We start from the raw sequence: 15,043 nt of genomic DNA, 5'->3' as shown, positions 1-15,043 counted from the left end.
GCATTGTCTATTTATTAGAAAGATTATTTTTAAGCTCTATTGACACCGTACCTGATCACGTGGTGCTCAAGTGTACACATAGTAACCAAGTCTCCTCATGTATAAGCAGAAAACCTGCAAATATTAATCCCAAAAAAGTCTCCTACATTGTGCACAATTGGAAAAACAGGATTTGCCTCCAGCCTTATGTGTCTTCCCCAGTCTCCCAAACGGTGTAGTGATGCGATACTAGAGAGCAGTGGATATAGCAGGATAATATGTAGCGCACAGTGTGCAAGTATTTAGCAGATTGGTAAACATTTTTCACTGATAAATATTAGACTTTTAAAATAAAATTATACTTTATAAATACATTTTATTTGCATGGTATCTGTTTTTCCTGGTAGATGAGAGACTTATTTTTGTTTCAGCATTTCAGGAAACCTGAGCATCTAATGTCATGTATCGGGGCCATACAGTCCTAACTGGAATCTGCCAAAAACAAATTGGGTGGTCAGGTTTAGAAGATGTCCAGTCATTTTAATAAAATAGTTAATAAAATGGGTGGCCACTAAGTTTATCTGATGGCAGCTTGCTCCTTCTTCTCTCTCAATAACAGACACATGCACACTCAGCTGAGCAAGTATGCATGTGTGGACCCGGAGACAGAGCTGTCATCTGAACAAGCATTTGTTCAGTGTGTTTGCGGAATCTGATGTCTACCGGTATTATATAATCCATATGTAGATTCCAACAGACCCCCTCTATGGTACTTTATTAGGATATCACAAGATTCCAGAACAACTCAAAAGCAGTTGCTTCCATTTTTGGGGACATGATGCTCAAATTTAGTATAGAGTTTACTCCTGTACCTGAGAAGGAACTGATTGTTTCAGCTCCCTGTCATATTAGTGGGTCAACCTGTCACCGTGACATCTAGATCCCTCTGTACAGACAACAAGCTATTAAAGCAAATCTACCACCAGGATAAAGGATTGTAAACCAAGCACACTGACATACTGGTGAGTGCCCCCACTGGCAGCTTTTGCTATTCTTTTAGCTTCTTAGGACCTTATTTTTACAATAAAAAAAAATGTTTCACAAATTATGCAAATGAGCCCCAGGGGCTCCAAACTCCATAGATGTCAATGGAGCCTGGAGCCTCGAAGGCTCATCTGCATCATTTTTAAAACCTCTTTTTCTTAAAAACAAAGGCATACAAAGCTACAAAAAGAGCAGCTTCTGCCAGATGGGGCACGCACCAGTATGTCAATGTGCTTGGTTTCCAATCCTTCATCCTGGTGGTAGATTCCTTTTAAGCATGGACTGCTATTAACATTGCAATATACAGTGTATTCCCCATAGAGTCCATATTTACTGTACAGTTTACTTTTTCACTGCCGCCATAGGGATACATGGAACGGAATATGGAATCTACAGTTTTGTATATTTTTGGCAAGGAAATCTACAATTTTATAGCTAAAGCTTAGAAATAAGATAATATTTTTATGAAATGGGGTTTATCAGCAAACGACCCCCCAGAAATTCCCATAGAATACTATGGATCCTGATGACACACAAGGAGGGGCGTTCTAATATCGAAACATCTGCTACATAAACTATGGGAAAGTGTAAGCATCAGAAAATATCTGCTAAAGGTTAAAATCTGCAATATAAATCTGCAGTCTAAACTGGCGTGAATGGGGATTGTTTCATCCAGCCCAGGTTTATCTGCCTCAATAGATTTAATGGAGTTGTCTAGAGATGCACATTCTGCAGTGGCTTGGGTAGCAAGGACAAATCAGGATTAATACATGACTTAAAGGGGTGTTAAGGTCCAGCAAGTACAGGCAGTCCCCTACTTAAGGACACCCGACTTACATACGACCCCTAGTTACAGACGGACCCCTCTGCCCCCTGTGACCTCTGGTGACCTCTCTGGATGTTACTATAGTCCCAGACTGTAATTATGAAGCTTTATTGATAATCCTTGGTCCTATTACAGCAAAAAATTTGGAAACTCCAATTGTAACTCAGGCAAAAATAAATTTGTCTGGATCTACAATTATAAAATTTACAGTTTCGACTTACATACAAATTCAACTTTAGAACAAACCTATGGACCCTATCTTATATGTAACCCGGGGACTGCCTGTATACCTCAACTATTTATGATACGGGCAGTCCCTGGTTTATGAAAATCCAACTTACAGACAACTACTAGTTACAGAGGGACCTCATTGTGATCTCTGGTGAAGCTCACAGAATGCTAGAAATTTACTGTACTCAAGCCCCAGGCTGCAATGGTCAACTGAATAATTATCTAAGGTGTTTGCAATGACAATCCAAAATTTGGATTGGCGTACACTTAAATATACAGGAGGTCCCCTACTTAAGAACACCCGACTTACAGACAACCCCTAGATACAAACGGCCCTCTTGGTAATTTACTGTACTTCATCCCTAGGCTACAATAATCAGCTGTAACAGTTATCACAGGCGTCTACATTGAAGATTTAGTGTTACTCCTGGTTCTTATAACAACCCAACATTTTTAAAATCCAATTGTCACAGAGATAAAAAAAAACTTTGCCTGGGATCACAATGATAAAATATACAGTTCCGACTTAAGCACAAACATGCAGAACCTATCTTGTACGTAACCCGGGGACTGCCTGTATACCTGTAGCGACCTACACACAGATACAGCACAAGAACAAACCTACAGAATGTATCTTGTTTGTAGCCCGGGGACTGCTTGTACTTTTTGTATCAATTTATACGGCCGCTCAATGTCTCTGCTTAAAGTCAATCAATATGAACAATCACTAATTACTTCCAGGGAATTAAAACTGCTTAGATGAGCGACACACAGATGAAATACTTGTTAGTACAGGCAGTCCCCTACTTAAGAACACTCGACTTACATACGACCCCTAGTTACAAACGGACCTCTGGATGTTGGTAATTTATTGTACTTTAGCCTTAGGCTACAATAATCAGCTGTAACAGGTATCACAAGCGTCTGTAATGAAGATTTATTGTTACTCCTGGTTCTTATGACAACCCAACATTTTAAAAATCCAATTGTCACAAAGACCAAAATTCTGTCTGGGGTTACAATAAAATATACAGTTCCGACTTACATACAAATTCAACTTAAGAACAAACCTACAGACCCTATCTTGTATGTAACCCGGGGACTGCCTGTATACTGGACCTATAATAATATAAATGGAAACATTGTAAATATTGAAAGTTAACAATAAAAGTCTCAATTGCATAAATGCAAGCAGAGTTCTTGCAGACTCGAAAGAAGAATGTCATTTCAAATATTCTAGAACTATTAATACGTTTTTGTTTACTAAGCCCATTATATGCCTAAACCAGACAGATAGACAAATCCTGGAGTTAGTTTAACCTAAAAAGTAAAAACATATCTATTACTCTTAATTTACCCCTTCCTGCTTCTCCGAAAGACAGCTGCCTCTGTTTACATTACTCCAACACTCTGCAATACATTATTACCAACTCCAATGTGAACCTACATATACAGTAGGAAGCAGGAAAATCAAAGAACATTCAGAAAGTTTCCTATAAAAGTAGAGAAGGATAGAAATAATTCAATGTTTATAGTCCAAGACCAACATTGGACAGACTTAGAGTTCAATACAACACCCAATGCTTGGACTCTTGTAATACCCAAGTCCCCATTGACGTCCCATTTAATCTGTTACTGGTTCTTGTATCTATTTTTTGGGAATAACGGCTATGACCCTCCTTAAAGTAGTATGATGTCATCCTGCTGCATTGTGATGTCACGCTGCAAATATAACTATATACAGGATGACTTTAGAATTGATAACTTGATAAGAGAACTGATTCATCCGGCCCATTCTGCCAAGTAAAATTGCGTTGATTCATTGAAGACTTGTAGAATGACATGAATCAGGTAACAAAAGCAAAGTCAAAGTTAAACCGATACATTATATTAACATCAGATTTTGATAATTTCATGAAATATTGCGCATATAATGAATCCCAATCAAATTCCAGAATTAACAAACATTCAAGTTCACGTGTAAATCTCGTTACCTTATTCTTGCCCCCGCAGTGGCAGCAGACAGTCCACAGGTATTTAAGGGTCCGCCATACCAAAATAATGAAAAGGCCACCAAAAAATGTCACCATGGAAGAGGCAAGGAAAGCCCACCACATGCGCTGCCCCCGACTGTCGCATGGCACCTCCACGGTCACCGGGATTATGAGGGATGGGTCCCCTCTGGATGCATGGACCGAGTCCAGGTGCAGGTTGTTGTTGTTGTTGATGGCGCTCATGGTTAAGCTGATGCTACTGAAGTTGCTTTGGGATTTGTAGCCACTTGCCATCGCTAACAGAAGGACCCAGGAAACCCTGAAAGCCGCACACGTCTCTGCCCCCAAATTCCTGGACTAGCCATATTGCAAAGGAAAGGGGAGGTCAAATAAATAGATGGGGCCTTCAGTGACTGCCTCTTGTGCATAAAATAAGGGCAGTCCTATGACACAGACATGGGTGACCCCAGCACCTTGTAGAGAGCTGTCATAGTCCTTGCATCAGTGAGCAGTCCTTCATGTCTCCCTGCGGCTGCTGCTGGATGGGGCTGATGGAGGTTCTGCTCACACAGGATTCAGCATGGCAGATCAGTGCATTGCCAGGGATGTCTGTGCCTCATTGCTCTGCATCTATTCCTATAGGAAGATTTGGCAGCACCTGTTCCAGCCCTTGTGTGCTGTGGCTGCTCCTCACTGTCAGCTCCTCTGGGCAGCCCTGGGGGTGCTGGTTCTGGTTCTGCTGGATGTGGATTGCGGTGTCCTCCTCCTGCTGCTGCTGCCAGCCTCCCTCCTACCTTCCCTTTCCTCCTTCTCCTCCGACTGTTCAGGGCTGTAATCCTCCCAGCTGATCAGTCGTGTCCCTCCTCCTCCTCCTCTGTCACATCCCTCTGCCAGGCAGAGATGGAGAGGGCACCCGGGGGGACAAACATGGGCACCAGCTCTGGCCTCCGCTTACTGGGACTTCACTCCTTATTCACACACAAAGAAAAGCGGATATTTCCATAAACCTTTACATCAGGAGCCGACATCAATCTGAATAATATGTCTCAAAGAAAATCTTCCATCAAAGTCACGCATGGATCCAGGCACCGTGACTGCGGTAATCTTCTTAGTGAAATCAACTTTTTAATTATGCTAATGAGCTAGAAGGGCTCCTGGGGGTGTTACCAGATTCCCTCCATATAGCACCTTGCAGGCTGTTACACTGGGGCACATTTACTTAGCCATCCCTGGAGTTCACCTAAAGTGCATTGTCCGTGTATAATTCCCTGTGCCGCGATTCACTAAGATCGGGCGTCCGATATCCCTCATGTGTCGCTTGGAGTTCACCTTATTCTTCTTATTGCATGTAAGTACATTGGATTTCAACATAATTTGACATTTAAATCCTGCGTTCAGTTTGAATCGGTCGGTCGTCCGATTTCTGCTGCATGGAATTCAGCACAGCTGCGCCAAAATCCGATCGCGTGCGACACAATCCCCCTCTGTTCGCTCAGCACTTCCATCCTCCCTCTCTCCTGACCCGATCTCACTGCAACAGAAGTATTTTCAAAACACAGTGGGGGGTGGAAGTGCTTGTGAATCTGCAGCATGGAGGGGCTCTGGTAACACCCCCAAGAACCCGTCCCTACACCGGCAAAAAGATAGGACATGTCCTATCTTTGTACAGCCACGGAAGGGTATGGTGCAGTAGGGCGCCGTGCGCCCATTGCCGGCCTATGGGGGATGTATATCCGATGTATATATGTCGCTGTATATACGTCCCCCATATGGCCGTGTGAATGAGGCCTAATTCTGATTAAACACAGGTGTCAACCAACATGCAATGGATCACGGGACAGATAACACAATCATGTGACCATCCGAGAGGTTGGGAGAACCCGATCTACAAAACGGATGACATACGGATGACACGGAGGTCACACGGAAACTTGTTGTGGACCTACAGCTCAGCTTGTTCTGTCACACTGATAGATGGACCTAATGTTCGGGGCCCAAACACAACACATTTTCGTGTTCAGAAAGCCTCAGGTAATTGTCGAAAAAATGATTGATAGTCTGTTCAGCTCTGCGCACGTCAGATGTTTTCATGGTCCAATGATCCAATCCCATCCGAGAAGAAAGCGGCACATGTTACACTGAAGCTCACCTATTGAGTCCGTGGGTGCGCGGATAAAAATCAACCCCACTCGGATGCCTTCCTAATGCCGTAAGTTTTTAATGCACATGTATCAAGGTAGCAGCGCAAATCTGTAATAAATCCGATGTGAAAATCTCAGACAACCAGGATGACCATATGACTACAAATACGGATGATCGGAAATCACTTGGATGATTTTTTAAAAATTGCAGCCATGGAAAGGAACCATTTAGGGATAAGGGCAAAGCTTTTCATTGTTTGTAATTATTTATTTAGGGTGGGTTCATTTGCATGGCAGGTTCTCTTTAAAAATCCTCCCCATATCACCTGAAATGATCCACCACTGAGGCACGGTACCTTAACTACACATGTTTTTCTGATATGCAAATGAGTATAAGTGAGTCAACCTCTGAACAGAAGAGTTATGTTTTCTATGGGCTGACAGCAAACCCATCCTCCCTCTTTTGATTGACACTTCTGTGTCTCTTTAAATCTTGGCATGAACAGAGAGGAAGTCCTCTTCCTGTCCACTTCCTGTCCTTGCCCGAATGCTATCATTCTCACTGCATGGTAAATTTACTAGTGAGCACTGTGTGCGGAAATGCAGATCTGCTCACAATTACACACATTCTTACAATGGGCGAGTACCAATTGGTGGTGGGGGCGGAGCCACTATCCAGTGGGTGTAGCCCACATAGACAAAGGCAGAAAAAGTTTGGTGGGATTGTATTGGTGGGAGGAGCCAGATTAAAGCTGAGATGTCTGCACTGCACTTCTAAACAAAGTCACAGTAAGGGGGGGGGGGGAGTGAGTAAGTTTTATGGTGCCTGTTCTTGATGACAGGTTCCCTTTCAATTTTAGATATTGCCCCCCATTCATTTTAGCCCTAATTGTACTACCCCCAATTCTGTGGCAAATTTACTCATAAACCCCCCATTTTACATATCGATACATAAACATGGGCGCACCGTAGATGTGGACAGACAATAGTCAGAGTCCATGTCAAAAATAAAAAAGTTAAACCATGAGTAATGGTGTCTAGTACGCCGGAAACGCTTTGCATTTCTGTTTTTTACTCCCCTCATTCCAAAAGCAATTATCTTTTTTGTTTTTACATTTACAGAGATGCATTGGGGCTTATTATCTGTAGGAAAAAATGTGCAGTTTTTAGTGGCGCCATTTAATATTCCATGCAATGTACTGGAAAGCTTGAAAAAAATTCCAAGTGCAGTGAAATGGACAAAAAAAAACCCCCACATTTGTGGCGTTTTCTTGTGGGCTCTGTTTTTTACGGGTTTTATTCTGCCCTCCAAATGACACTTTCTCTTTATTCTTTGGGTCGCTACGATCGCAGGAAACCAAATTTATATGGGTTTTAATAGATTTTAACAAATGAAAATTTTTTTGTACATAAAAAGTATTTTCCATTTTGCCAAATTCTGAGGCCAATGACTTTTTCACTGTAAGTGTACGGACCTATGTAAAGTGTCATTATTTGGGGTACGCGCTGGCGTATTCATTTATATCTATTTGGGACCTATATGACTGTTTGATCATTTTGTATTCAAATATTCATGGATGGAAAAATGGCAAAAAAGTGTCGATACTTTAACCCTGCAGGGTCTGATTTCTAATATTATATACTGCAATAGTACTGTATTTCAGTATCTAGCAATTTTACTGATGATCTCTTATAGCCTGCCATCTGCTGGCTATTAGAGATCATTACACATGGCAAGCCTATAAGTCTCAATGAGCCTGTAGGCTACCACGGCAATGATAAGTTAAGTGCTGAGGTCGGGTTCAACCGCAGCTCTTAACAGGTTAACTGCCACAATCGGTGCCAGCACAGACCATGGCAGTAACAGGTGGGTGTCAGCTGTATTATACAGCCGACACCCGCTGTGTATGGAGAGAGCTCAGCCTGTGGGCTTTCTCCACAAACATTTTCGTATGTCCTGGTGTGAGAAGGGGTTAAATTGGCTCCAAGTGGATACATGTCATATTGGGGCACATTTACTTACCCAGTCCAGTCACGATCCAGCAGCACGTTCTCCGATGAGGATTCGGGTCTGCCGGGATTTACTAAGATTGTGCGCCCGTTATCCAGCAGTTGTTGCTGCTGCGCCGAGGTCCGCTGGAGTCCATCTTCTTCGTCCCGGTGCATGTAAGTGCTGATCTTGTGACACAAATTCTTTTTTATATTCCGTGGTTTGTCCGACGGCCACGCCCCCCGATTTGCCGATGCGCCAGAATCCGATTGCGTGTGCCCGGGGCAATTCAGTGCAAAACGGCGCAGATCAGAAATTCCCAACAGAATTGCGGCCGCAAGACCCTTAGTAAATGTGCCCCATAGTGTTTAAATGTGTATGGGGCTTTTAAAGAGGACCTGTCACCCTTAAAAATGGCACAAGGAAATATTACTAAAGTCAGCAGCTCCTGGTGCTAAAACAAACGCAGCGTTATCAGTGGTTTCCGATAACAAACACTGCTGCGCTGTACGCTAGAAACGCCGGACTGCTCTCAAAGTGGTCCGGTGTATTCATGAGGGGGCGGTCCAGAGAAGAGGCCTCTCCATAGGCCGGCCGTCACCGCCCCTAATCCCGCCCCCTCATGAGCTCTCAAAACGGTCCGGCGTTTCCAGTGTACAGCGCAGCAATGTCCCTAACGCGAACATTGTAACATTGCTGCGTTTGTTCTAGCACTAGGAGCTACTTACTTTAGTAACATCTCCCAGTGCTGGATTTCGGGGTGACAGCTCCTCTTTAAGACTTCCAATCTAATTGTTATGCCTCATCCCATAAAAGTAAGTTTTGGGTTTTTTTTTACGATATTCTAACATAGGAGAATTTGGCTTAAAGATTGACGTAATTTACAGAAAAGCTAAAGAGAAGGCGAAGGGTGGAATAGACTGGACACAATCATTAATACAATCCATGTAATAATGTAATAATGACACTATCCTAATATAGGAACATGAATTAGATCCTCCGTAGGACATGGTTCTACATGTGTGATGTGGCTGGAGATTTGGCATCTTTTGCTTCAAATGCAGCAACAATGAAGAGTTTGTAACATTGTAACAGCCTATTGTTTTAACAGGTCTTTTAAGCTTTACCTATACATCCTCATGATACAGAATGTGTTTTGTATATTTTGTGCAGTAACATTGTGTTCCATGACACGATGTTCTCTAGAGCCCAGGCCCGGCTGTTCTCCATCCATATACGCTATATACTGTGCTGGTTTTCATTTTCCCTATCCTGCAGAGCTATGACACAACAGGGCTACCTAGCAACTGTCTCTATGAAGGTTGTGATGGGAAGTCACCGGAATGGGAGGGGGAGCACCGTGTTCCATCACAAGCAAGGAAATTCATGAGGGGTTAATACCCAAAGGCTCAGACCAAAGAGCTCCAGGGTGAGGACACTTTATTACAACAGAGCATCAGATAAAAACCAGGTAAAAGGTGCATTTATACAATAAATCACGCTAATCCTAAACGTCCATTATATTGTTTTCACATCTTTCACATTATATATCTGCTTTGTACTATAAAAGAAGGTTGTGGGCTAGAAAAGCTAAATGCTACAAAGCACCGAGAGCCCCATTGGAGAAGCAGTGTTTAGCATCTTTGCTTTAGAAAAGAGCCAATCAGCATGTCTATTTCAGGGTCGGACTGGCCCACCGGTGGAGCGGTGAATCCCCCAGTGGGTCCCTACATCATAGGGGCCTCTGTCCTCTTAGGAGGAACTTGCCAATAATAGTACTTGTAGAGGCCGAAATCAGCGGCTCGAGTACTAACACTGTAGCCAAAACAAATAATGGCATCTACCTCTTTAAAAAGCAGAGGCCATTTTCAGTGCAAGTGTGATGCGACCAGGGAACTCTCCCGGTGGACGTCGCACTCTGACCCTGGATGCACGGCCCATGTTATGAGTTCTTCACGTGACCGCACATCCTATTCCCGTACATTCAACTGCGGCAGTAAGAAGACGGGGGAGAATACGGTAGGTGGGCCCTGTATACATCAGACATTTTGGGGGCCTATATGTATATTTTTGATAGGGGCCAATATATATATATATTTATTTATTTATATGATTATATAGATTTAAAGGCCTATATGGTAAATTATTGATTGGGGGCTTATACATATATTATCGATTGGGGGCCTAAATGTACAGTATATTATTGATTAGGGGGCCCTATATGTACAGTATATTATTGATTAGGGGCTCTATATGTACAGTATATTATTGATTAGGGGCTCTATATGTACAGTATATTATTGATTAGGGGGCCCTATATGTACATTATATTATTGAATGGGGGCCCTATACATATATAATTGATTGGGGGCCTATATGTACATTATATTATTCAAAGGGCGACATGTATGTATATTATCAATTGGGGGCCTCTCCATAGGGATCCATTGAGCACGGTGCGTAACACGGGGAAAGATAGGACATGTTATACTCCTACAATGGAAGAGAACAGTGGCGTAACTACCGCCGTAGCAGCCGTAGCGGTTGCTACGGGGCCCGTGAGGTTCAGGGGCCCGGGGATGCACGCTCCCTGCAGTGCTTTGCCACGGCCTGGGGCAAGTGGTTCGGGGCTGCAGTGCCAGATCGTGCCCCCGGGCCCCTCCCTCTCTGTGCATCTACACGTCTCCTGAGCCCGGCCGCCCACCCATCCACCTCTTTCCGGGATCCCTGCCTGCTCATATCCTTGACCCGGTCCCCAGCCACCTCTCTGACCCGCCCCCCTCATCTCCCTGACCTGCCCGCTCATTAGCCTGCAGGGCGGCACAGTTGATTCTCTGCCCCCCCCCCTTCCCCCGCTCAGCCCCCCCCTTCCCCCGCTCGCCCCCCCTTCCCCCGCTCGCCCCCCCCTTCCCCCGCTCGCCCCCCCCCGCCGTCTGAATGCATCTGGACACCCACCTGAACACCTGCCTGAACACCCATACAGCTCCCAAACTTCCTAAAAGGTAAGTATATACAGATGTATTTATCTGTATGTATATATGTATTTATCTGTATGTATATATGTATTTATCTGTATGTATATATGTATTTATATGCATATACTGTGTACATATGTATATACAGTGTATATACAGTGTATATGTGTATATACTGTGTATATGTGTATATATGTATATATTGTATATATACTGTGTATATACGTGTATATGTGTATATATTGTATATATACTGTGTATATACGTGTATATGTGTATATATTGTATATATACTGTGTATATGTGTGTATATACTGTGTGTTTGTGTATATATTGTATATATACTGTGTATATGTGTGTATATACTGTGTATATGTGTATATACTGTGTATATGTGTGTATATGTGTATATATGTGTGTATATGTGTATATATTGTATATATACTGTGTATATGTGTGTATATGTGTATATATTGTATATATACTGTGTATATGTGTATATATTGTATATATATACTGTGTATATGTGTGTATATACTGTGTATATGTGTATATATTGTATATATACTGTGTATATGTGTGTATATGTGTATATATGTGTGTATATGTGTATATATTGTATATATACTGTGTATATGTGTGTATATACTGTGTATATGTGTATATATTATATATATACTGTGTATATGTGTGTATATGTGTATATATGTGTGTATATGTGTATATATTGTATATATACTGTGTATATGTGTGTATATACTGTGTATATGTATATATATTATATATATACTGTGTATATGTGTATATATTGTATATATACTGTGAATATGTGTGTATATGTGTATATATTGTATATATACTGTGTATATGTGTATATATTGTATATATACTGTGTATATGTGTGTATATACTGTGTATATGTGTATATATTGTATATATACTGTGTATATGTGTGTATATACTGTGTATATGTGTATATATGCATCTACTATGTATACATGTATATACTGTGTATAAATGCATTGAAGCAAATACTGTATTTTTACATGCATGTATTTATATTAGCATATATATATATATATATATATATATATATATATATATATATATATGATGTGTGTTTTTGTATGTGGTAAGTATGTATGCTGTATATACTGAATGTATGTGTATATTCTGTATGTATATGCAGCATGTGTGTATATGGTGTTTTTATCCTGCATGTATGTGTATATATGGTCAGTGTATACTGTATTTGTGTATGTATGTATATATGTATATATATATTTATATATATATATGTGTGTGTGTGTGTGTATTGTAAATGTATTATTTATATGTATATAATGTGTATACTGTATGAGTTTGTATATACTCTGTGTATTAGTGTATAAATGTATAGGAGTGCATAAATGTGTGTGTATAAGTGAATGCTTGTATGTATATGGGTGTGAGTATACGAGAGTAGAACTTTATGTGTGTATATAAAGGTGTGTATATATCAGTGTATAAATGTGTGTAATTGTATAAACATGTCTGTATAGGGGTACCTTCCCAAGAACATATGGGGGACGTATATCTGGCCGCAGATTTGCTGCCGGATATACTTCCCCCATAAGCTTCTATACGCCAGGGCTCGGCACGGTGAGCACAACGAGTACTCACTGTTTCGAGCAAAAGAGATAGAGCGTGCTCAATCTATGGCCGTAAGAACGACCATGCGGCTCTATTCTCTATGGAGAGGGGAGGGGTGAGCCGCTATCGCCTCTCCTCCTCTCCAGTGTGCCCGACGTGTGCCTGCCATATATATATATTTTAAGGGGAAGGGGGGCCCCATGCAGAAATCTGCTATGGGGCCCAGCCTCTCCTAGTTACGCCCCTGGAAGAGAACAACTGTTGACAGTATTATGAACCCATCCTAAGGCTACATGCACTGGAAGGACGTTTTGGACCCCTTGTCTTTCTATGAACTCACACACATGGTATTTCTACAGACTTTAGCCTGTGCCCCCAATTATAGAACAGTTCCTATTCCTGACCGAGTTTGCAGCTTGGGAAGTCTTTTCTATTTTCTCTATTGCCATCGACATGAGTGGAGCTCACCCACTGGTAACACACAGGCGGCATACACCAGACCACAGGACTGTTATTTGTGGCCCTTGAAAAGCACACAATTGTATATATTAGGCTTGGTACACATCCCGTTTTGTGCCATACTTTGTAAGGACACGTCAGGAGGATACATAAGGCACAGATGTGTCCCACTTTATGCCTATACATTGGGATACTTCGCCCCCCAAATGTGAGGGGGAAGGTGTACATCAGAGGCAATGGGGTGTTCCCCCATTGATGTCACTGTCCTAATATGGACAGTGACATCACCGGGTCCTCCCAGCTGCTGAGTGATGAATGCGCTTGATGGGGCTGTGGGGGGATATGCAATATATGCTTCGCGTATACATTGCTCCGGCGGAGGTTGCAGGATGAAAAAACGGAGCTCGCTGCATCTTTCCATCCTGCATTTTTTGGCACAGGACCACGGGAGGAATAGTGGCCATCGGAGGCAACAACTATCCCTCCGACTGCCACTATTTGTCAATGGTTGAATAGCAATTTTACTACAGTCGGCAAAACTATGGAATAGAAGTTTATGGTATTAGGATAATCAAAGCTCTCACAGAAGGTCAAAAAGTCATCAAATATATGTGTTTTTATATGTGTATAATTATAATATAGGCGGTCTCCTACTTAAGGACACCCGACTTACAGACGCCCCCTAGTTACAGACGGACCCCTCTGCCCCCTGTGACCTCTGGTGACCTCTCTGGATGTTACTATAGTCCCAGGCTGCAATGATCAGCTGTAAGGTGTCTGTAATGAAGCTTTATTCATAATCCTTGGTCCCATTGGAGGAAAAAAATTTTGAAACTCCAATTGTCACTGGGGCAAAAAAAAAAAAAAACTTGTATAGAGCTACAATTATAAAATATACATTTTCGACTTACGTACAAATTCTACTTTAAAATTCAGCCCATTAATAGACAAAAAATAAAGATTGGCAGCACATAAACTCCTTTTTTCCCCCAAGTGTTCATGCAATGTTTCAGCTCCTACACACTCGAGCCTTTCTTCAGACAAGTGCTTGGAGTGCTGCCAACCTTTATTTTTTGTTCTGTATGTCTGTGTATATATATATATATGTATATAGTATATTTCCCTATTTACATATCATATGATTAAATTATTTTTACAGATTTGTTTTTGTCTGAGTGGTACATACTACATCCAACTTTATTAATTTTCGGTGTACGAATGCTAGGGTCTCATGTCAGTGTTGCCAAAATATGGGCATGTGTATTGGAGGCTATTTTACCAGTAAAAAAATTATTAAATAAAAAAGTCTATCTTCTATGGCACGCGTGGCCTGGCACAAGGTCAGCACCATGTAATTATTCATGACAGATTCAGACAAATACACTCATAATAACAAAATAACACATTCTCTAATACATTGTTATAAACAAAAATACAGCATTTCACAGATATAATTCCAACCTGTGTCTATCAGTCCTGGTTTTTAAATTTTGGTTGTCCCTGGATACGACCATAAACTCCTGACTATGGTCGGGCAGATTCCTCTGATATGAATAGCAGGGGGAGGGGCAGAAGGCAGTGGCATTTCCTGTCCAGCAGCAGCATGCAGACTACAGACATAGTAAGGTCTTCATCCGAGGGGAGGGGGGCAGAGCAGTGCTGACTGTGCATTTTATTGATTAGGTGTGGGAGCAGAGCTGGGTGTGTCATTGTGTCTTATATCCATCTCATGACTCTGATCTGTCTCATCTTTCTTTTTCTATGTGTTAGGT

General features: G+C 41.8%; 1 protein-coding gene across 25 annotated transcripts in view; it reads right to left on the bottom strand.

Annotated features, from left to right (window-relative positions):
• KCNMA1 (potassium calcium-activated channel subfamily M alpha 1) overlaps positions 1-15,043 on the bottom strand; it is a 382,597-nt gene that overhangs the window by 365,731 nt on the left and 1,823 nt on the right. For 21 of the 25 annotated variants that reach the window (XM_072130534.1, XM_072130537.1, XM_072130540.1 and 18 more), the window contains exon 1: positions 4,075-4,903. The exons of 1 other annotated variant lie outside the window; for it this stretch is intronic. In XM_072130534.1, coding sequence (XP_071986635.1) covers positions 4,075-4,368 — 294 coding nt within the window. In that variant the 5' untranslated portion in view covers positions 4,369-4,903. Of the gene's footprint in view, positions 1-4,074; positions 4,904-15,043 lie in introns of those variants that run through there. 3 more of the 25 variants (XM_072130547.1, XM_072130549.1, XM_072130555.1) reach the window with 1 other exon arrangement.

This window comes from Engystomops pustulosus, chromosome 11 (assembly GCF_040894005.1).
Source record: "Engystomops pustulosus chromosome 11, aEngPut4.maternal, whole genome shotgun sequence".
In the NCBI taxonomy this organism is placed as follows: Eukaryota; Metazoa; Chordata; class Amphibia; order Anura; family Leptodactylidae; genus Engystomops; species Engystomops pustulosus.
This window is presented reverse-complemented; position numbering and strand designations above follow the sequence as displayed.